The following is a 24,325-nucleotide window of genomic DNA, read 5'->3' as shown; positions in this document are numbered from 1 at the left end:
GTTTACTATTTATATACAATTTTTGCAGTTGCAGTAGGCCTATACTACTATGTTCAAATGTTATTTTTTATACTTGAAAAATACCTTTAACTCTACTTTAATTTTAAAAACATTTTATTAGCTTGCATCCTTTTTATCAACAATTGAATGTCGGTAAGTTTCATAAAGAAAGGCAACATTTTAAACAAAATAGTTGAGAAAATCACATTTTTGTCAAAGACTACACGCCTTGATCAGATTCAGAACGATGATCAAAACACAGATGGAGTAGATCGAGTCCGACACCCCCACAGCTTCACAGTCGTTTTCTCTTCATGGTTTACGCTTCATTTCATTTGGAAACATTAAGCAGTTTTGATTTACAAGCTGTTTAATGTTTGATGATCACATTATTTTACATTTGAGTGAGCAATCTTCTATCGCTTGTTTCAGCTTCTTCTTCTCCTGTATTTTGATCCGGAGATTCTGTACTAGAAGATGTGTCATAGCGCCCCCTAACGTATACCAGTGAAAACATGGGTAGCTGGAAAATTCAGGCAATGGTGGGGAAAAGTTGAATTAAAGTAAATTCCTATGTACACCAGTGGACTAAAATCCAGATACGCAGAATTAGAAACATATCTTTTTTATATAAATATTTTAATCAATATTTTCAAACAAAGTTTCATAAGACTGTATATGAAAAACAATGTAAAAAAAGTATATTTAATAGGCTACTCGATCAAAAGAGTTAACACAACTACAAGCCAAGTATACTTTGAATAATTAAACTTTTAAGTATATCTCGATCAAAAGATTGAGTACAAGTATAGGCCAAATTTGGACTTTTCTCTCAGTATAAGTCAAGTACACTTAAAGTAAGTGTAATCAAGTATATTTTTGAGAAGTATATAAAATGTAGACTGAAAGTATGCTTTCTTCTTTTTAGTTGAAAAGTATACTAATAGAACAATTGAATAAACTTATTTTCCATGCTTATTTTATTTGCTCTATAAGCTCTTCCACCCGAAAGTTTGTTACTATATAAAGCTGAACATGTTAGGCTAGTTTATAAGACGGTGTGTAATATTATGTTTTTAAAAAAGTATTTAATAAGCTACTCAATCAAAATAGTAAACACAAGCACAAGCCAAGAATACTTAGAATACTTAATTATACTTTTTAAGTATATCTCGATCAACAAGTATAGGCCAAATATACTTAGACTTTTCTGTCAGTATAAGTCAAGTATACTTAAGTGGAATTTGAAGTATATTTCTGAGAAGTATATAAAAAGTAGACTGAAAGTATACTTTCTTATTTTTAGTTTAAAATAAGTATACTAATAGCACACTTGAATAAACTTCTTTTTCATAAGGGTAGTTGAACTCTACGTGCTTATTTTAAAGAATAAGAATGTATCTCTCTGTTTGTATCTTCCAGATATACCAATCTTGGTACCTAATTAAACCTCTCGGTGTGCCTAAGCTAAATATATGTAGTAGGTTATGATAAAATGTATTATACTGTCTTTACCATCATTTGGAGTAGAAATGACAAAATCTAACACCGTCATAAACTATGCAAATTAGGCCGCCAAGCGGAGACAAAGAAAACTTTCTCCCGCTCAAAATGTATTGATCCAATTGGTTGAAACACCCAGGAAGGGGATAACCTTCTAACTCCTTAAAGAAGGATGCACACACCGAGAACGGAGTTCTTAGTTCTTAGTTCTTAGTTCTTAGTTTTGTTTGGTCTTGTCTTGTCTTTGCTTTGTCTTCTCTACAAGTTTATCCGCTCTCCGTTTTGTTTCATGTTTTACCTTTGCTGCTTAGCTTTTTGTATTAGTCGTATCTCCGGTTTCTTGCCTTGTTTAGTCTCGTGCTCATTCATTTCTACCTACGAGTGAAACAGACTTTAAACTAAGTTTCTGGCAACTCTTACAAGTAAACTGTTTGAACTTCCCGCGAACGACACAAGCTCTGGAAGAAACGAAAGAACGCTTCCCACTAACGGACACACCGAGAACGGACACTCACACACACGCATTCCTGTTCAGCAACAAAGATCAATGCAAGTATTATCTTTTTCAATGTTTAAATGCGTTAAGGTTGTCTGCCCCTGCTTAAGGTGATTTTGATTCTTTGCTGGTTCTCAAAGGTTCATTGTTTGTGATATGTTTGCCATTCTGTGATCTGCTCTTTCTTTCTTTACTTTCATTATACTATTCATATATGTATTCTTTGTATGTTTATAGTTTCATTTATTAAAAACCCATTATACGCTTGATTGTCTCTGTTTGCTCCTCATAGAACAAAGCCTCTTAAATGTGTGATCTTAGCTACAAGCTTTATAATGTGTGATCAGCCTACAAGTTAATAATCTTATAAAACAAGAAAGTTATTCCTCATGACCAGAGGAATGGCCTTTCTTGATAGAGATACAAATATACGGGCTATGTATTCCCTTTTTGGGCGATTTAAAATGTGTAGGTAATATGGCTCATAACCAGTATGATTAATTATTAATGATTCATTATTGATTATTAATTATACATTCCCCTCATTTGAGCTGATTTCGTTACAGTAGATAGATAGATAGATAGATAGATAGATAGATAGATAGATAGATAGATAGATAGATAGATAGATAGATAGATAGATAGATAGATAGATAGAAAGACAGACAGATAGATAGATAGATAGATGGATAGACAGACAAACAGAAAAACAGACCGATAGATCCATAGACAGAAAGACACATATAGATAGACAGACAGACAGATAGACAAAAAGACAGACAGACAGATAGACAGGTAGATAGACAGACAGAAAGACAGACAGATAGATAGACAGACAGACAAATAGATAGATAGAAAGACAGGCAGACAGACAGATAGACAGACAAACAGATAGATAGATAGATAGATAGATAGATAGATAGACAGAAAGACAGACAGATAGATAGATAGACAGACAGATAGATAGATAGACAAACAGATAGATAGATAGATAGATAGATAGATAGATAGATAGATAGATAGATAGATAGATAGACAGACAGACAAACAGGTAGACAGACAAACAGATAGATAGATAGATAGACAGACAGACAGATAGACAGACAGATAGATAGATAGACAGACATAAAGACAGACAGATAGATAGATAGATAGATAGATAGATAGATAGATAGATAGATAGATAGACCTGCACAATGTTAATTAAATTCCTCTCAATGTTAAATTTGTATATCTAACATTCAGATTATGGAGTAAAAATATGGATTATTGAATTCACGGTGTTAATGTGGTGTTCTGTGATCTTTCCTGCTCGTTGTCACTGAAGTGTCTCAAACCGTCATGTGTCTCAAAACGTCATGTTTATTATGGTCTGGTACAGCGTGTCATCTGTCGTAAAACAACCAGTCTCTAATATAGTGCAGAGCACGCATGTCATCTCAGCACTTTAACAGAAAATCGAATGTTTGCTTGTTCTTTTTTCTTCTTCTTCACTGTCTCCAGGTAAAACAGCATCGCCGGTTTCTGTCAGTTTTCTCGTTAGATGTTTACTTTACATTAAAGGAACACTCCACCGTTTTTTCATATTAAACTATGTTATTCCCTTAACTAAGACGAGTTGATACATACCTCTCTCGTCTCAGTGCGTGCACTCAATCGCTCTGGCGCGCGTCAACACTTTGATAGCACTTAGCTTAGCCCAGTTCATTCATTAGGGACCAAACAGAGATGAAGTTAGAAGTGACCAAACACCTCCACGTTTTCCCTATTTAAATACAGTTACACGAGTAGTTACACGCCCAAGTATGGTAACACAAAATAAAACGTGGCGCTTTTCTAAGCGGGTAAAAAGGATAACTATAATGTATCGCGGAATAGCACTGGGAGCACTTCGACTCGGCGTAGTAAAAAGTCACGTTGGTTCTAATGACAGAAGTGAGAGGGAGAGGGGGAGAGGATTTTTCAGGAGTGACTTTTTACTACGCTGAGTCGAAGTGCTACCAGTGCTATTCCGCCATACATTATAGTGCCGTGTAACTACTCGTGTAACTGTATTTAAATAGGGAAAACGTGGATGTTTGGTTGCTTCTAACTTCATCTCTGTTTGGTCCCTAATGAATGAACTGGGCTAAGCTAAGTGCTATCAAACGGTCGCCGTGCCAGAGCGATTGAGTGCACGCACTGAGACGAGAGGGGTATGTATCAACTCGTCTTAGTTAAGGGAATAACATAGTTTAATATGAAAAAACGGTGGAGTGTTCCTTTAAGGCTGAAAGTTTGTATCAAACCCAAGAGGGCAGCAGAGCATCACTTATTCACATCACTGACACAATAAAACACCTCAGAACTACATCTACAAAACTCAGATTGGTTTCAAATATACAGTACCGACCAGAAATTTGGAAGCATTACTATTATTAATGTATTTGAAATAAGTGTCTTATGCTCATCAAGGCTGCATTTATTTGATCAAGAGTACAGAAAAAACAGTAATATTGTGAAATATTATTACAATTTAAATTAATGATTTTCTATTTTAATATACTTTAAAATATAATTTATTCCTGTGATCAAAGCTGAATTTTCAGCATCATTTCCAGTCTTCAGTGTCACATGATCCTTCAGAAATCATTCTAATATGCAGATGTATTATCAATGTTGGAAATAATTGTGCTGCTTAATATTTGTTTATAACCTGTGATACTTTTCTCAGGATTCTCTGGTGAATAAAAAGTTAAAAAGAACAGCATTTATTTAAAATAGAAATCTTTTCTAACAACAACCTACCGTTCAAAGGGTTTTTTTTGTGTGAAAAAGTACTTTTATCCAGCAAAGATGTGTAACATTGATAAAAAGTTTAACAATTTGAATCTTTAGTATTTTAAATAAATGCTGTTCTTTTTAACTTTTTATTCATTAGTGAATAAAGACACATCTCTTTGACCTATTCACATAATACATTATAGACAGTGGTGTAGTGGTAAAAAAAGAGGTGGGTAAACTATAAATTCTGGTGGACCACGACATGGTCACCCGGTAAGGTGGGCCACTGCCTACCGTTGTATGTGTATCCTGATGACATCACTATAGGCTATCATTTGATGGTACTACCAAGGGTATCACTGGTTGTTCCCTCATCATAGGTCACACAATCACTATTCAATTCATACATTAATCTAAGTTCTTGTTAAAGAGACTCAGAAAGGAATAATATGGTTGAAATCTATAAAGTTTAGTGGGGACCGGGGACAGTTGCAACACTTTTTGCATTTCTCTCAGTTACTCAGACTATTTGGACTAGACCAACCAAATTTGTACATATTAAACTTCTGTCTGCCAATTACCCATACCATTTAAAGATGATTATATAAGACATATTGTTCACAGTATTTATTTGAATGGAAGAAGTCAGATGTTGCAACTGACCTCGACCCAGGGACGGTTGCAACATGTTAAAAATACCTTTAATTTCATTAATTAACTTAAGCTTTTTGTCTCAATGAGCATAGAATTCTGAAAATATTAACTGTTTTAGGCCTACTATAATATTATAGTATTATTTATTTCAATAATATTATTGTAGTCTTTTTTATTTATTTAGTCATATTTATCAAATAACAGTTATTGAGTTTTGTTTGTTCATGTGTAGAACATAGGCCTACACAGATTCAGTGTGCAGGTGTTACAGATGATATTCAATCTCTCCATATTTCAGTGTCAGACAGGAAGAATTGAACAGTTTGCAATGCAACAAACTTATATTAAACATGCAATTTATATCTTGTTGCAACCGTCCCCAACCCTATCAGCCATGACAGAACATCATGTGCCTGCTAGACACACTGACTTTGACAGATGCTAACCATGCCACTTAGAAGTCAACAAAACAATAATTCAAACGAAGTAAGTTTTAATTCATACAAAATTTCAGGACAGTATGACAAAAATATATCTCATGAAAATGTTTACTTTCATACCTCCAAAACAAGTTTTGTTCAATAAATGCAGCAGCAGATGTTGAATATGCCTACTGTTTTCTTGGTAGGTGGAGGGTCTAACTGTGCATGTTCAGTATGAGTGTCATCACGCTAGCTTGTTTCTGATTGGAGAAAAATGACATGTTGCAACCATCCCCATCCATGCAGAGGGAAAAGTCTTTAACCTGGTGCAGGCTTTATTCCCTCTGAATCTCTTGCACAGTTGGGTTTTGACATGCTCCCTACATTAAACCAGCTGCCTGTAAATCACTTTTTTGCATCGTTTTATTGATTTCCTGTTGCGACTGCGATCAAGTTTCATTCTCGCGCAGCTTGTTTAGTAACATCACGAGCGTGTGTTTTCTTCTACGTGTGTGGGCCGTTCTCTTTGTTCCGTGTGTGTGTGTGTGTGTGTGTGTGGCGCGCGCTGCGCTCTCTGCTCCGTGTTTGCGCGCTTTTCTGCTCTGTAGTTAACGGCCCAAATGCTCGAATCATGTGCCGATCGGCGATCACGCACTGGAAAAGCAAAGTCCGCTCAAATAACGTGACATTTAGAGGTGGATAAACGCAATGTAGAGGTGGATAAACGCACTTTGGAGGCGGGCAAACGCTATTTCCAAATTTTGGGAGGTGCGTAAACGGCGTTTACGTGCGTTTAGCCTCCACTACATCCCTGATTATAGACTTCTATAATTCAATGTTAGGCTGCATAGATTAGGTCAGCCGGAACCGGGAACACTTCCCATAAATCCTGATGTACTCGTTACATCATGAGAAGAATGGCATCTACGCTAATTTTAGTGTCTGTGTTTATCCCGAGGTTTTCCCGCAGCCTGCCGGATCCAGGCTGAATCCAGATCTGATGAAGGACCTTCGCCTGGACCCGATGACAACGCAGTGCTGAAGTGCCAACTAGTCTCTCCCTATGGAGGATCCCTTTACCACTCTACAGATAAGGCGAAGTCGGGAAAATTCGTTTCGCGTTCCTACCCCGAAGTGACAAAATAACATAAAATTCTTTATCAAAATTTATAAGGAAAGACAAGTACTTTGATTAGGCTTGGCTTGTAGGGAATTCCAAACCTGCGTACATATATTCAAACGCACATAACTATAGAACCAATTCTAAATGCGCATGTGAACGCCATCAGCGTTTCTCACAGGTTCGCGTTTAAAGTCTGTGTAGAGAGAATGGTGTCGTCTTAGCGGGCCCTAATTTAATAACATGATCGTTGCGACGAAAGCAAATCAATCAAAACTAACTTTAGCTGGAAAATACGGTGGCCCAGTAGTGCACAACACAACGACATTTAAAAAGCAAACATAAGTTCACAACACAACGGAAACAAGCCACAACACAACGGAAAATCTACAACACAACGAAATAAAGCCACAACACAACGAAATAAAGCCACAACACAACGGAAATAAGCCACAACACAACGGAAAATCAACAACACAATGAAATAAAGCCACAACACAACGGAAAATCTACAACACAACGGAAATAAGCCACAACACAACGGAAATGAGCCACAACACAACGAAATAAAGCCACAACACAACGGAAATGCTCCCGACCACTAGAGGGCTCTCGGAGCGCGATAAAGTTAGTTTTCCTTGCCATTGTACATTAGAGAGTCAGCAGTCTATAAAAATATATCAACACCACGATTAGTTTTAACAGTATGTAGCTAACCATTGTATATCGACATTTATTAATTCAAAATCACCTACGTGCATTATAGCTGCATATTTATACTCTAGAATGCTTTGACGCGCTACCACAGAGCATGATCCCTGAGGGAACGTCTGCCAATTCCTCCAAGTTGTTAAAACGTATAATTTGTATTAATTAAAATTACTTTTAACATTCAAAAACAGACATGTTCAAAATCCAAAGCTTGATTGTATTTGAAAGTAGACTGACTTAATAGAGGTGACTTTTTTCCAATACCCTTCATGTATTTACAGTAAACAATTATTTTTTTTTAGGAAATTTCTGTAAAAGTTTTTTTTTTCTTTTATCATGTTTCAAATGTTGTAGCTCCTATTAACCAGACTGACTTACAACAGGTGAAATTGTGCCAATAGCTCGTATGCACAGTACAAGATTTGTTTTTTATGCAAACACCTAAATCAAGTTTTTTTTTTTTTCATGTCACAAAGCTTGTGGTTCCTAGTGACCAGACTGACTTATTATAGGTGGAATTGTGCCAATACCTTCCTATTTCACCAAATGGTTTTTATTTTTATCAAATTATATTATAATAAATTATACGTTTTAACCACTTGGTGGAATTGCCAGACGTTCCCTTATGGATCATGCGGTGTGGTAGCGAGTCCAAGCATTCTCGAGTATAAATCAAATACGCAGCTATAATTCATGTAGGTTATTTTGAAGTAATATTTTATGTCGATATACACTGTTAAAACTAATCGTGGTATTGATATATTAAGACTGCTGACTCTATAGAACAATGGCTAGGAAAACTAACTTTACCGGGCTCCGAGAGCCCTCTAGTGGTCGGGAGCATTTCCGTTGTGTTGTGGCTTTATTTCGTTGTGTTGTGGATTTTCCGTTGTGTTGTGGCTTTATTTCGTTTTGTTGTAGATTTTCCGTTGTGTTGTGGCTTATTTCCGTTGTGTTGTAGATTTTCCGTTGTGTTGTGGCTTTATTTCCTTGTGTTGTGAACTTATGTTTGCTTTTTACATTTCGTTGTGTTGTGCACTACTGGGCCACCGTAGGAAAATAACTTTATTAAAGAACCGCTATAAAGCCAAAACAATCTCTGTTACCTTAAATTATACGCTTATCTCTGTAAAGCTGCTTTGAAACAATCTACATTGTTAAAAGCGCTATATAAATGAAGATGACTTGACTTGACTTGAATCCTGAGAAAAGTATCACAGATTATAACACATTTTTTAGGCAGCAGTTTCCAACATTGATAATAAATCATCATATTACAATACATATATATATATATATATATATATATATATTAAATACTCTTAATAACTGTACCAATAAAAGATCAAACACATGCATATAAATTAATTCCTGTTTTACACTGAGAATCTTTAAAAGTGTATCATTGTATAATTTTGCTGAAATGTATGCATTAATTAATATTAATGATAAACGCGTTCAGGCTATAAGGTATATAGACTTCACTTGGTAATCTGCAGATGCTCAGTCATGCTGGCTTTACAACTTTCTATCTGTTACTTTATTAAACATTTAATTCCCAACTTATGTAATTGTAATGGGTGTTTTCGGCAGTTGTCTGCTTGGTTAGCTTGGCTTAGCAGGGTCTGAGTCGAGCAGAAGTGCTTGTAAAGCTGATATTTGTCAGCTAGTATTCTGTGGCATCATGACCTTTATCAAACCACTTCTGATATTCATAAACCATCATCATCAACTTTTATACTGTCTGTGAGCCACTGCACAACCATCAGTTTCATAAAAAAAGCTGACGTCTTTACACAACACGTACGTACTTGTTCTCTCCCTTTTTTCACTCTGTATATTTTGTAAAGTCTTGTGTGTGTTTGTGCGGCTGTAGTCTGGACACTGACTGATCACCGGTTGTGTGTGTGTTGTCAGTGTGGTCAGAGCTAGTTGAGCTGGATGAGGTGGAGGCCGGTGTGTGTGTGTCCATCGAGGTGGTTCCGCCTACACCGCAGAGCAGAGTCCCATCGACACCGACCCCGGCTCTTCCGAGAGCAGATCTGCTCACTCCTGCTGTGTTCTTCACGCTGAGGGACGGAGAGAACACTAGATCCGATCATCAGATCAGTCCTGCTCCTGGAGGAACACGGGCAGCTCAGATCAAACACTCCTGAAGCCGCTGGTCCTCAGAAACACTGAAGATCTGCTGGAGAGACGCTGACTGACACTCCTGCAGTACATCTCACATGAAGATGGATCCTCACATGTGCTTACATATTCTGCTTTTTGCCAGGGAAACAATCTGCTTTCAGTAAAAACTAGGACATGTAAAAAAAAAAAAAAAAAGAAATGCAATGAGGCGATAATTTACACAAAAATGCATTTGAATGATTGTTATAAAACCCAATTGGTGATTAGTGTGTTAACTATAAAAGTTTTTGTGGATTCTCGTCTATTTTATTTATGATGTGAAAAAAAAGGACATCTATCTATCTATCTATCTATCTATCTATCTATCTATCTATCTATCTATCTATCTATCTGTTAGTCCGTCTGTCTCTTAAAGGTTTAGTTTTCATCATTTACTCGCCCTCAAGTCATCCTAGGCATTCCATGACATTCTTCGAATACAATCGGAGTTAAATTAAAAAATGTCCTGGCTCTTCCAAGCTTTATAATGGCAGTGAATGGCCGTTTCTGTCTTAAAGTCCATAAAAGTGCATCTATCCATCATAAAAGTGCATATATCCATCGTAAAAGTGCATATATCCATCATAAAAGTGCATCCATCCATCATAAAAGTGCATCCATCCATCATAAAAGTGCATCTATCCATCATAAAAGTGCATCCATCCATCATAAAAGTGCATATATCCATCATAAAAGTGCATCCATCCATCATAAAAGTGCATCTATCCATCATAAAAGTGCATCCATCCATCATAAAAGTGCATCTATCCATTGTTGTAGATTTTTCCCTAAACCTAACTAAGTCCTATCTCATCTGACCTAAGTCTACCGGGGATGGTAATCTACGTTCTCCCTGGGCAGTCTCCAATCGACGATCCCTAACATCTCCAGTCGACGCTTAATAAATACCTGGTCCGTCTCCAATTGACGATCCCTAACGTCTCCAATCGATGCTTAATATATAGTCTACCTAACTAACTTGCTTCCCTAACTAGCTTTCTTCCTGCGCAGGAATAATCGACAAACAGACCCCAGCAAATGTCCTTTAAATGCTTTAATCACGGCCGGATGAGTTCTCAGAGAATCTCCCCCAAGAAGAAGCAAGGCCGGAGGATCTCTGACAAATTCCATTGAGAATCCCACCAACTAAAATAATACAACAGTTGTTATAGAATAAGCAGGTATGGCAAAAATGTCATACTGCATTACATAATTTCCACACAATTTGATTGGTTTTCATAGACAAACCCTTCTGTTACCAGGTAAAGCAAACTTTACTTCACTGAATGATTACTACATTGTTAATCACAAGGTTCAAATTTAGTCATCTGTCTAGTTTCAATTCCCAAACTTGTTATTTATACACAACCAAAGTAAAAGGGGCAACACAACATACAGCATTCAAAAACACAGGACAGAACATTTTAGTACATTGTGTTTCAAAGTGTTATCATGTTAGGCCCAAAAAGAGAAGTAAGGTTAGATGCTAGAAACATGGTTAGTTTAATATACAGTTTACTATTTTATCTATTAAAAATCCACCACAGTTTCCCCTCTCTGGTCCACGACCAATTCCGGGATTTTTAATTCTTCTAATGAATTTTAGGTCCCACTTTATATTAAGTGGCGTTAAGTACTATGTACTTACATCAAAAAATAAGTACAATGTACTTATTGTGTTCATGTTGTATTGTAAAACACTTTTGCTGCTATTGAGGTGTGATACGGGTAAGGTTAGGGACAGGTGTGGTGGATTGGGTAGGTTTAAGGTGTAAGGGAAGGGTCAACTGTGTAATTACAAATATTTTTAATTATAAATAAATTAATTACAGCTGTAATTACATGCAGGAATTTTTCAAATGTAAGTACAATGTAAAAACATGTAGTTACACAATAAGTACATTGTATCAAATTATTAATTTCAATGTAAGTACATGTAAGTACATAGTACTTAAAGCCACTTAATATAAAGTGGGACCGAATTTTTCATACCTGCATGATTTACCTGCTCTTTACCAAATCATCCAATTTTAAGTCGGTTACTTTAATACCACCTAATATTTCTATATTTTTTCCATCAATTTATCTTCAAGCAATCTAATTCTATCTTTAATAAAAAACTAAACATCACATAAAACATTGCCTTTTTAATTTGTGGACTACAACTCTTCGCTGCTTTCGACGCGTTTGAAATGTCACCACCACTCGCACACGGACACTAGCTCACGGATCCCGCTAAACATGGCTGTGTCTTTGGTGCACTTCACCACCTTCTTTCAGGGAGAGGACAAAATCGTTGAGGTTGGCGAAAACCACGGGTAAGTCAACTTTATGGGGTGACGTCACATAGGCGACATGTAGTCTTTCTCGTTATGTCTTTTTCACAACTGCTAGCCGAAGAATCATACCATATACTGTCAAACTCGTAACATGAAAAATTATATAAAAAATTCACAGACAACATATGTTCACATTCATGGCACAATTCAAACGGGACCAGAAAATAATTATTTTCTCCCATTCACTTGCATTGACGATTTTTCAACCTAGAGGTCCACTCGGGGTTTTACGGATGGGCGGGACTTACCAGCTCTATAGCCTTAGCTGCTGACATGCCATTTAATCTTTAACTACTTATCTTCATCTTATTTTCCCAGAATTAACTGATGGACATAACATGCCCTGCCTCTATTTTTTGGCAATGCAGAATAGTTCATAATGGATCCATTGATCCAGATCATTAAATCTGTAATTTCATTGTGAATTAAGTCAAGTCAAGTCAAGTCAAGTCATCTTCATTTATATAGCACTTTTAACAATGTAGATTGTTTCAAAGCAGCTTTACAGAGATAAGCGTATAATTTAAGGTAACAGAGATTGTTTTGGCTTTATAGTGTAGTGATATATATGATGGGTGGGATCGCTACTGGGTGAGCCACGCCCTAAGCGGGGTTTTTGTACTCTGCGAGTGTTCAATAAAGTTCAGTTATGTACCTGCTAAGCTGTGTGATCGCTGTCTCGGCTCTTGGCAAACACAACATGGTGTCAGAAGCGGCTAGAACAGTCTCCAACGAACGATAAACTGTTGAATAAGCCAATAAGCATTTCCGCAAGAGAAACGCTACTGCAAGATCGCATTGTATGCCGTTTCCAACGAGAAAAATAAACGGAAAGACTGCACGCGAATCATCACACTATCATCCACCGCATGGTAAGTTTACAGCGGGGGAGGGGTACGGAGGGGTACGGTTGTGTGCAGGCAGAGAAGGCCAGAGAAGCGTCAGAGACAATTTGGAAGCGTATATTAAGAGTAATAAAAGTTAAACAAAGTGCTGAAGTTTGAAAAGAGCTCAAAGAAGCAAAGAAAAAAAAAAAAGGAAAATAATCATCAAAGCAAATGGATGAATTACCAGCACCCACAACTTCATATCAAATCCGACCTCCTGATCCATTTGATTTTACAAAGCCAAACGACTTTGAAAGATGGCTCCGACGATTTGAAAGGTTCAGAGTTGCAAGTAATCTCGCACAAGCATCAGATTTGCACCAAGTTAATACATTGATTTATTGCATGGGTGACAAAGCTGATGACATTTTGTGCGGATTAGCCATGACTACAGATGAACGTGGAAATTATGAAACTGTGCAGAATAAATTCAAAGAGTACTTCACTGGCAAAATAAATGTGATCTATGAGAGAGCAAAGTTTAACTCCAGGAAACAAGAACCAGAGGAACCAGTTAATGATTTTATCACTGCACTGTATTCATTGTCGGAACGCTGCGCTTTTGGAACTCTGAGAGAGGAACTTATTAGAGACAGAATTGTCGTCGGATTAAAAGATATCAAACTGTCAGAGCGTCTTCAATTGCATGCAAACCTAACTTTGGAAAAAGCCATAAATATGGCCAGGCAAAGCGAAGCAGTGAGAAAACAGCAGGCAGAACTTAGGCAGGAAGAAGACGAAGACCTAAAGCTAGACGCTGTACACAAAGAGATGTATGGTCAGGATTCAACCAAAAAGCCAAAGTCAGGAAAAGCTGGGGGTTGGAAAAATTTCCAGAAAAACCACAAAGAGAAACCAAAGAAATCAATCTGCATGAGATGTGGAAAATCACCATACCATGTAAAGGATCTCTGCCCAGCCAAAGAAGCTGTATGTCATCAGTGCAACAGGACAGGGCACTATATGAGTCAATGCCATTCAAAGACAGTGCTTCATGAGGTTAAAGAGGACTGTGATTCAGATGAAGGGCACGCATTCCTCGGAGCCGTAGATTCAAATACTCAAGGCTGGTGCACAACCGTTCAGATCTTGGAGCAACCAGTGAAAATGAAAATGGACACTGGGGCAGACGTCACAGCAATACCTGAATCCATATTTGTGCTGCTGGCCTCAAATAAAAACACAGGCCTTAAGAAAACACGCAAAGTACTGATGGGACCAGGAAAGAATGTCTTGGATGTGAAAGGAGAATTTCTACCACCATCTCGAAAAATGAGAAAAATACAGAGGAAGACATCTATGTGGTTAAAAATCTCTTCACACCACTTCTGGGCAGACATGCCATTGAAAAGCTTAACCTTATCACAAGACTGGATAACATCACAGAATGCCAGTGGCAAGATAAATATCCAGAGCTTTTCACAGGCTTAGGTGAGCTGAAAGAGGAATACTGTATTAAGTTACAACCCAATGCAACACCTTATTCTGTAAATGTAGCCAGAAGGATCCCAGTGCCCTTAATGCAGAAAGTCAAAGAGGAGTTATCCAGGATGGAGAAGCAGGACATCATCAAGAAAGTTGAAGGACCTAGTGACTGGTGTTCTGGTATGGTCCCGGTTCTAAAGCCTGATGACACAGTGAGAATTTGTGTGGACCTGACTAAATTAAACAATGCTGTCAGACGAGAGAAGTTTATTTTGCCCTCAGTAGACCATACACTAGGCCAGTTAGGGGGAGCAAAAATCTTCACCAAAATTTATGCCAATTCTGGATTTTGGCAGATCCGTCTGGCTGAAGAATCGCAACAGTTGACAACTTTCATTACGCCATTTGGGCGTTATTCTTTTAAGAGACTTCCATTTGGCATTTCTAGTGCTCCTGAATTGTTTCAGATGAGAATGTGTCAGATTTTGGAGGGACTGGATGGAGTCACATGCCACATGGATGACATCCTCATATATGGAAGGTCTCCAGAGGAACATGACATCAGACTAGACGCAGCATTAAAGAGGGTGCAGAAAGCTGGGCTGACGCTTAACAAAAAAAAGTGTGAATTTGCAAAGACGGAAGTCAAGTTCCTAGGCCACAAGCTGTCCTCAGCTGGATTACAGCCCGACCCAGACAAACTGGCTGCGGTTCAAAATATGCGTGAGCCTAACAATGTGTCTGAGGTACGTAGCTTTCTTGGGATGATGAACCAATTGGGGAAGTTCATTCCAGATCTGGCCGAGAAAACAAAGCCATTGCAAGACCTCCTCTCACAACGAAGTATGTGGTCCTGGGACGCACCACAGCAGGAGTCATTTGCATTGCTGAAAAAAGAGCTGATCACAATGCCAACTTTAGCACTCTTTGATCCAAGCAAGGAAACTAAAGTCGCAGCAGATGCATCGTCCTTTGGTCTGGGAGGAGTGATTTTCCAAAAGTCTAGTGATGCATGGAAACCCATTGCATACGCGTCTAGAGCATTAACTCCAACCGAGCAGAGATATGCTCAGATAGAGAAGGAGACTCTAGCTCTTGTTTGGGCATGCGAGCGTTTCAGCTGCTATCTCATTGGAAAGCATTTCTTTCTTGAGACAGACCATAAGCCACTTCTGAGCTTACTGAGCACAAAACATCTAGACGACCTACCACCAAGGCTGCAAAGGTTCAGATTGAGACTTATGAGATATTCCTACGAGATCAGCCACGTTCCAGGGAAACTGTTCACAACTCCAGACACACTGTCAAGAATGCCCAGTATGAGCGATATAACGGCTGATGACACAACTCTCATGGAAGACACAAATATTTACCTCGCTCAAATAGGGAGAAGCTTCCCTGCCTCAAAGAGCCGCCTAGACAACATTCGACAGGAGTTAAAGAAAGACCCGGTATGCAGTCAAGTAATGAGGTTCTATGAGCATGGATGGCCGAGAACTGTGCAGGCCAGTGACAAACTCAGACCTTACTGGCTGGAAAGAGACATGATTTCCATCCTTGACGGACTGCTCCTACATGGGACAAGATTGATAATCCCTGCTTCACTCCAAAGTTCAGTTCTCCTCCACATTCACCAGGCACACCAAGGAATAGAAAAATGTCGACAAAGGGCAAGACAGTCTGTGTGGTGGCCCGGTCTGAGTTCACAATTGCGAACTATGGTGCAACAATGTGATGAGTGTAGAAAGGCTTCATCGACAGTTGTAGAGCCCCTACAGCCTACAGACTTTCCACCATATCCATGGCAGAGAGCAGCTACAGACCTGTTTGAACTAAAGGGACAAAAGTACCTTTTAACTGTCGATTACTATTCAAGGGATGTCGATGTTGTCAAATTGGCATCAACTTCATCTGCAACCATAATAGAACATCTTAAAGCAGTGTTTGCTCGAAATGGGGTTCCTGAGATATTAATATCTGATAATGGGCCACAGTACAGCAGCGCTGACTTCCGGGAGTTTTCGAGGGAATATGACTTTAAGCACATAACAAGCAGCCCACGGTATCCACAAGGGAATGGTGAAGCTGAACGAGCGGTGCAAACTGTCAAAAAACTCCTCGGGAAAACATCAGATCCATTCAAAGCCTTGCTTGCATACCGCTCTACACCACTAGCAAACGGCTATAGTCCAGCGGAATTGTCAATGGGCAGAAGACTGAGAACAGGCTTACCAACACTGCCGTCTCTTCTCAAACCTAAACTCCCAGATGCAGACAAACTGAAACAGTTTGAGTCCAACCTGCGTGCTCAAACAAGAGATTTGTACAATAAGAGACATAGAGCAAGATCTTTGTCACCACTGAAGCCTGGACAGACTGTCTGGATTAACCCTCTGAGGTCTGAGGTGTTTTCTGGGCCCTGGAGGTGTTCTGACATGCTCTGACATTTCTGGTTATTTCTGTTACTTGTGACATTTTCATGGCTAAAGTCTAATTACACTGTATTCAGCACAAACTCTGCTACAATAATATATCAGCAGCATGTATGTAAAAGTTTGTAGTTTTGAGATAATGACATTTATGCGTGGTTTGTGAAAATACAAAAATAAATTCTCACTGAAATAAGGTCATGAAACCCATACTGATTATTTCTTCACAAGACTTTTGAAAATTGTATGACGTAGCCTAGAATATTTGCTCTAAAACTATGTGAGAATCACCCTGACTGCTCATTCAGAGAAGACAATATATTGATTTAAAAATTTTACGACGTGTTTTGTGTGATAAAGCAATATGCGAAGGGGCGGATCATCTCATTAATATGAAAGCTTTCCACACCTGAGAAAGACAAAGAACCTCCCTAATGGCCCTATTAGGAGCTTATCAGGGCCCATCATTCTGACCACCCTTGCACAAAGAATGAGGAGATTTAAAAAAGAATGGCTTTTAAAATTGTTTGGATTTATTTACAACACAACATAATCCAAAGATACACAACAAAAAAGTACCATGTTCATGTAAAGAGACATGTACTGTGAACGTTGAAGTCAGCAGGACTCAGTGGCATCTAGGCCCTGAAAAAAAAAAAAAAAAAAAAAAAGTGAACATACTGATATCAAGAGAAAGGCCTGCACGATTTTGGGAATACATTTTAGATTTTTCTTGTTAAAATTGTTTTTTAAAATTCACAGAATACACACACACACTCACACAAAAGTTTCCAACAATATATTATACAGTATAATGAACACCAGGTTTGTTGTGCCTTGTAGGTATAGGCTATGCGCAGTGCTGCATAAAATAATAACAATATAGCAGCCTATATATATTTTCAAAAAGATTTCAGTAACAACCAAGCTAGAGAAAAATATATTGATTATCATGTTACTTCAAATGTTTCCATCCGTTATGATGATATGAAATGAGATAATAATAAAAACATGAAGCCGTTTGCTGCGTTTTGCTTTCATCCAAAATATGATGTGTACATTCAAACGCGATCGCGCAGGAAAATATGATACATTCAAACGCGATCGCGCTCAAATATAAAACATTATGGTTACCACATATCTACGTTTGAGCAGATATCCACAAACACAGTAACAGTAAACACGGGTCTAAATATTATAATATTCCCCATATATCTAGCAACAGTTCAACTGCAACGTGACATTTATGCAACAATAACAAACTAATATGTAAGAATTTCTTACCTTACACCTTTCTTGTCTTCAAATATCGTTCTTTTTCTTCTGAGGTAATTCCAATGTAAGCTCACCGCGCGTCTTTCAAACTCGACGAAAAGTGAAGTGAAGTGTTTTGTTGTTGAGGTAATGAGCGAGACGCGGTCCATGTGGAGATTTGCATGTGAATATCTTTTGCGCGAGTGGGCGTGGCCAAATTAACTGTAATGAGGAAGCGTTTGAGAAGCTGGACATCTTGTTGGTTTTATACAAATTACTTAAACAGAGAATATTTGTTTTCGTTTTGAATCCGATCATTTAAAAGTACACACTTAAATGTTTATAAAGGTATATGGCTCATAAATGTGTGACAAGTATTCGCTGAGTTTTGTTTCAGTTTATAGACGTGCTCAAGAAAAAAAAGTTCACCGCGACGGAGAGGCAGAACGCACACCCTGTTTATTTTCTTTATTTTACAAAAGCACAATGTTTTGGTTTGATTGTAAGTGGACACATACAAAAGGAGAAATATCACAGATTCTTTTTTTATATTTCTTTTTTCTGTATGACTATAAATGACTGAGTAATTTAAGTTTATAGTGCTACAATGTGGAGAAAATCCAGCAAAACGCGCCGGCGCGTTTGTCGACCTCAGAGGGTTAAGGACCAAGCCATCACTGCGAAAGTGATCCGACAGCAGGCCCCAAGGTCGTTTGTTTTGAAAACCTCACACGGAAATATTCGACGCAACAGACGGGTGTTGGTGCGACTCCACCACCCTGAAAGTGAAAAAGAACAAACAGTTGATTTGCCTGACTTATGTGAGGATGATCAGGTACCTGACTGTCAAGCAACAACAGTTCCTCAACCAGCTCCAGCTCCAAGTCCGCAGTCTGCCATACCTACCCGACAAGGAATTTACACAAGGTCGGGACGTTTGTCTGTTCCACCAAGACGAATGAACCTTTAATTCATGGCCGGTGACCACAGAGGCAGAATAATCCTCTCACTGTGCCAGGAGTGCTCAGGTAGTCCACCCTGACCTCCTTAGAAAAGAAAAGGAGTACACACAAAGTTGTTGAAAAAAAAAAAAGAAAGAAAAACTACATGTATGATAAAGGATGTTTATTAAAGCAATAATTTTCTTTTATGTTATAGAAGTATGGTATAGTACTGGTTGAAAGTTTAGAGTACCAGTTGTTTAATATGCCAGAACAAAACATTCCCTTGATTCATTAAGTTCATTGTTTGGGGAAGGGGAGATGTAGTGATATATATGATGGGTGGGATCGCTACTGGGTGAGCCACGCCCTAAGCGGGGTTTTTGTACTCTGCGAGTGTTCAATAAAGTTCAGTTATGTACCTGCTAAGCTGTGTGATCGCTGTCTCGGCTCTTGGCAAACACAACATATAGCGGTTCTTTAATAAAGTTATTTTCCAGCTAAAGTTAGTTTTGATTGATTCGCTGCGGTCGCAACGATCATTTGTTATTAAATTAGGGGCCGCTAAGACAATGTTATGAACTGCTCCGAGACTCGAAGGTGAAGATCCAAATGCAACTTTATTACAGAGTAGTCGTACAGGCAGGGTCAACAACAGCGAACAGATCAATGGAGGAAACACAGAGAACATCCGAATAACAGGCAGAGGTCAGGGCAGGCAGCAATAATCAGAGTCCAATATACAATCCAAGTCAGGCCAGGCCAGGCAGAGAAACAATCAGGAAACGGTGAAACAGTCCAAGGTCAGCAATACAAGAATCAAACACGGGTAAATAACGCTCAGAAATGCAGTAACAGTACAACAAGACTTCGCACTGAGTGAATGTGAAAACCAGGTATTTATGGTGTGAGTGAAACAAGGTGATAAGACACAGGTATGTATGCCTGTTTGACTGAGTATTCGCTGAGTTATAGTTCATTTTCGGACGTGTTTCAGAATGGACTTCACTGACAGCGAGAAAGCAGAACTCGCATCATGTTTATTTTTTTTTATTTGGCAAAAAGCACAACACATTGTTTTTATTGTGAGTATACACAAAAATAATACACACTTAACAGGATCGATTGATGTATAACACAAGCATGTAATAGTGCAGCAGATTAGTAAAAAAATCGTTCACTTTGGAATAGAAGCATGAAATTTGGCACAGATACTCTCTAAGGGCCACTATTTTGGAAAAAGGCGTTGGCCACTCAAAAATTCAATATGGCGGCCATTGCTATTCAATGCTTATTATATAAATTATTCAAACAGTGATCCAAGCATAAAATTTGATACAAATACTCTCTAAAGGACATAGAAAAAGATGAAAGTTAATAGAAAAGTTAATATAAAAAGATGCTTGTCCCTCAAAAATTCAAGATGGCCGCCATTTTTAAAGATGGCCACCGTTCCTGTCGAATATTAATTAAGTTGGCTTGAGAGAGCCAACTTACTGATATTGTACTTAAACTTATTATTAAGTTGGCTTGAGAGAGCCAACTTACTGAAATCCTATTTAAACTTATTAGGGCCCGAGCACCGATGGTGAGAGGACCCTATTGTTTTTGCTCCGTTTATTATTAGGGCCCAAGCCCTGAAAGGGCGAAGGCCCTATTGTTTTCGGTAGGATTATTAGGGCCCAAGCCCTGAAAGGGCGAAGGCCCTATTGTTTTCGGTAGGATTATTTATTAGGGCCCAAGCCCTGAAAGGGCGAAGGCCCTATTGTTTTCGGTAGGATTATTTATTATTAGGGCCCAAGCCCTGAAAGGGCGAAGGCCCTATTGTTTTCGGTAGGATTATTAGGGCCCAAGCCCAAAGGGCGAAGGCCCTATTGTTTTCGTTAGGATTATTATTATTATTATTATTATTGTTCTTCAAGGGTTCGGGGGCTTTTGGGGCCTTTAACGTGCTCAAAAACTCATGAAACTTTGCACGCAGGTCAGAACCCGCGGCCATCAGGGCCGGGCTGAAGCTGGTACCCGGGCGTGGCAGGGGGGCTCGACAGCGCCCCCTGGAACGGGATCCGAACACGTGTCCATAAATCAAACACGCTTGCATGTAATAATATGAAACTCGGTACACATATAGATCTCATCGGGCCGAACAACTTTCGTGCTCTAAGTTTTACGCCAGCCCAACAGGAAGTCGGCTATTTAGGGTTGTTTGGAAACGCATGCTGTGGAATTTAATGTACTCCTCCAAGGGAATTCATCGATTCGCCTCCAAACTCGGTGTGCATGAAGTCAAGACATTGAGGATGCTAAATTGCGGACGGATTTTTGATATCTCGAACGGTTTGGCTGTGGCGAGGACACGAATTTATGGCGAATAATGGAAACAGGAAGTGTGTTATAACTTCTGCATACATTAACTGATCTTGATTAAACTTCAGCAGTGTGTTCGTTGTAAGAGGCCGATCACATGGATGTGACTATTGTGAGTCAAAGTTATAGCGCCACCAACTGGCAGCAGGAAGTGTGTCCCTTTCAAAATGCTTTGAAATCACCCTCTTATTTTTACCCGATTTGCTTCAAACTTTATGTGTATAATGTAAACACACGGCAGATGTAGACCTGTGAAAGGATTTTTGATATCTTTAATACTGTTGCCATGGCAACGCTTCAAACTTTAATATTCTTTTTTGATGCTTTTGAGACTCTTAACATACTTGAAATTGGATGAAACTCGACAGACACATTACATTTATTAGCCCGTAGACATGTGCAAAGTTTCAGAAACGGGCGTGGTGAGGGGCTCAGTAGCGCCACCTTTAGTCATAAGTGGGGGGGTTAGTTTTATCAACAGCAACAAAACTTGGTATGTGTATTGTTCTCATCAGGACGGACAACTTTCTAATTTACATGAACGATCTCTGACCAACAGGAAGAGAGATATTTTGGTTTGAATGTGGATTTTCTGAAGAATTTTCTCTCCCTCTCTCTGTGTCTCTGTGTGTGTGAGGGGAGGGGGGGATTTGACTATTGCTTTTATATAGTTAATCAAGGTTTCAGGGGCTTTTGGGGTCCTTAACGTGCTCAAAAACTCTTGAAACTTTGCACCCAAGTCAGAACCCCCTGCCATCAGGGACGGGCTGAAGCTGGTACCCGGGCGTGGCAGGGGGGCTCAACAGAGCCCCCTTGAACGGGGTCCCAAAACTTGGTCCATAGATCAAACACGCTTGCATTAATTAATATGAAACTCGGTACACATATAGATCTCATCGGGCCGAACAACTTTCCCCCGGTCAAGTTTTACGCCAGCCCAACAGGAAGTCGGCTATTATGGGTTGTTTGGAAAACGCTTGCTGTGGAATGCGAAGTACTCCTCCTAGAGAATTCATCCAATCCCCACCAAACTCGGTGTGCATGAAGTCAAGACATTGAGGATTCTAAATTGCGGACGGATTTTTGATATCTCGAACGGTTTGGCCGTGGCGAGGAAACGAATTTATGGCGAGAAAAGAGAATCACGAAGTGGTATAACTTCTGCATACATTAACTGATCTTGATGAAACTTCACCAGTGTGTTCGTGGTAAGAGGCCGATCAGATGGATGTAACTATTGTGAGTCAAAGTTATAGCGCCACCAACTGGCAGCAGGAAGTGTGTCACTTTCAAAATGCTTTTGACAAAAGTGGGGGGGTTAGTTTTACCCACAGTTACAAAAATCAGTACGTACATTGGTCTCATCGAGCCGGACAACTTTCTAATATACCATTATTAGCTTCGACCAATAGGAAGTCAGATATTTTGGTTTGAATGTGGATTTATTTGCAAATTCAGCCTCTGCTTTTTACCCACTCCTGCTAAGTGTTTTTTTTTTTATTCACACCAAACTTTTTTAACACGATGAAAATACATTAAAGATGCTAAATTGTGAACGGATATTAAATATTTCAAACGGTTTTGACATGGCGAGGGATTAAAATAATGTCAAAAAAGGAATCAGAAAACATCTCATATCTTCTTAAAATGTAATTATACACCATTTATTTTTATATAAAATTATACAAATATCAGAACTAAACCGAAACAGAACTAGTTTTGGGTTTATTCAGTTTTTTTCAATTCAAGAAATATGTACAATTTTAAAATCAGCCAGAATGCGCTATTTAGTAAAAAAAAAAGTCATACATAGGGCTATACTGCCCTCTTGTGTTCAAAATCAGGTAGGCCCATTGCATATTGTATTTGTATATTAATATAATAGCGATGTGACTGAGAATTTTTTTCCCACTGGTTAATCGATGTGTGACACCGCGGCGGGGGCTTTTAAATCGCTAACTTAACCTCTTAAGTGTCACCGGCCCACCGGTGGGCCCAAAATCATTACATATTTAAAACAGTAATATCCTATAATAAACATAAACTAATCTTGACAAACTATATATCATTTGAAAGCTTACAAACTCTAGTTTTCATATTTGGTGAATGATTTCCAAAATAAATTAGAGAGGAGCTATAATTTATCAATTTGCAACAAGAATATTTTCATATTCCTAAGGCGTATTCAGACCTTTATTTTGAAATAGCAATGAACATGAAAAATCATGAAAGAATGGATGAAACCTCAGTTTGTTTTCATGCCAAGAGTTCAAAAGATATCATCCATTCAATTATTTTAGAAAAAAATATATTAATATGTTTTTAATAACACATATGGAAATGAAGGCGCCCTTATATGGGCAGTAATGGAGTCTGGTTGTCACCTAGTGAAAATGTTTGGTACTGCGCCCAAACAAAATCTCACTGAAAGCTCATTTTTTGAGATATCAACCTAAAATTTGAAACACAACTTATTCAGATTTTTGGCTTTGATTTTCTAGCAGTTTTAGAGTCGGCCAGGTTTTAAAAATATATATTTTATATAAAATATGAATAATTAAATTTTTTAAATTGTACATTTTCATAAACACAAACTTATATAACTTTTTTTTTGTTTCACTTTCTCAATTTATTTCACTTCAACAAAAATCTGCCAAATGTCTTCTTTAAAACAAGACCAATTTTACGTCTATACTCCAAAGCATTCTTTAATTACAACCATTTAAAGTCGAAATGTGCATTTTCATGTATATTTAAAAAAAGGGGGGTGACACTTAAAGGGTTAAAGGGATACTCCACTTTAAATTGAAAATTCTGTCATCATATACTCACCCTCATGTTG

The 24,325-nt window shown here is 38.3% G+C and overlaps 1 protein-coding gene across 1 annotated transcript in view; it reads left to right on the top strand.

The window, feature by feature from the left end:
- iqck (IQ motif containing K) overlaps positions 1-9,825 on the top strand; it is a gene marked incomplete at its 3' end in the record, with an annotated part of 156,105 nt that extends 146,280 nt beyond the window's left edge. Inside the window, exon 8 of the mRNA XM_079873561.1 lies at positions 9,587-9,825. Within this exon, the coding sequence (XP_079729687.1) occupies positions 9,587-9,825 (239 nt within the window). The remainder of the gene's footprint in view (positions 1-9,586) is intronic.
- Between the last annotated feature and the right edge of the window lie 14,500 nt (positions 9,826-24,325).

This window comes from Squalius cephalus (assembly GCF_949319135.1).
Source record: "Squalius cephalus genome assembly, chromosome: 6".
NCBI lineage: Eukaryota > Metazoa > Chordata > Actinopteri > Cypriniformes > Leuciscidae > Squalius > Squalius cephalus.
The sequence above is the reverse complement of the archived record's forward strand: the minus strand, read 5'-3'. Positions and strand labels throughout refer to the sequence as shown.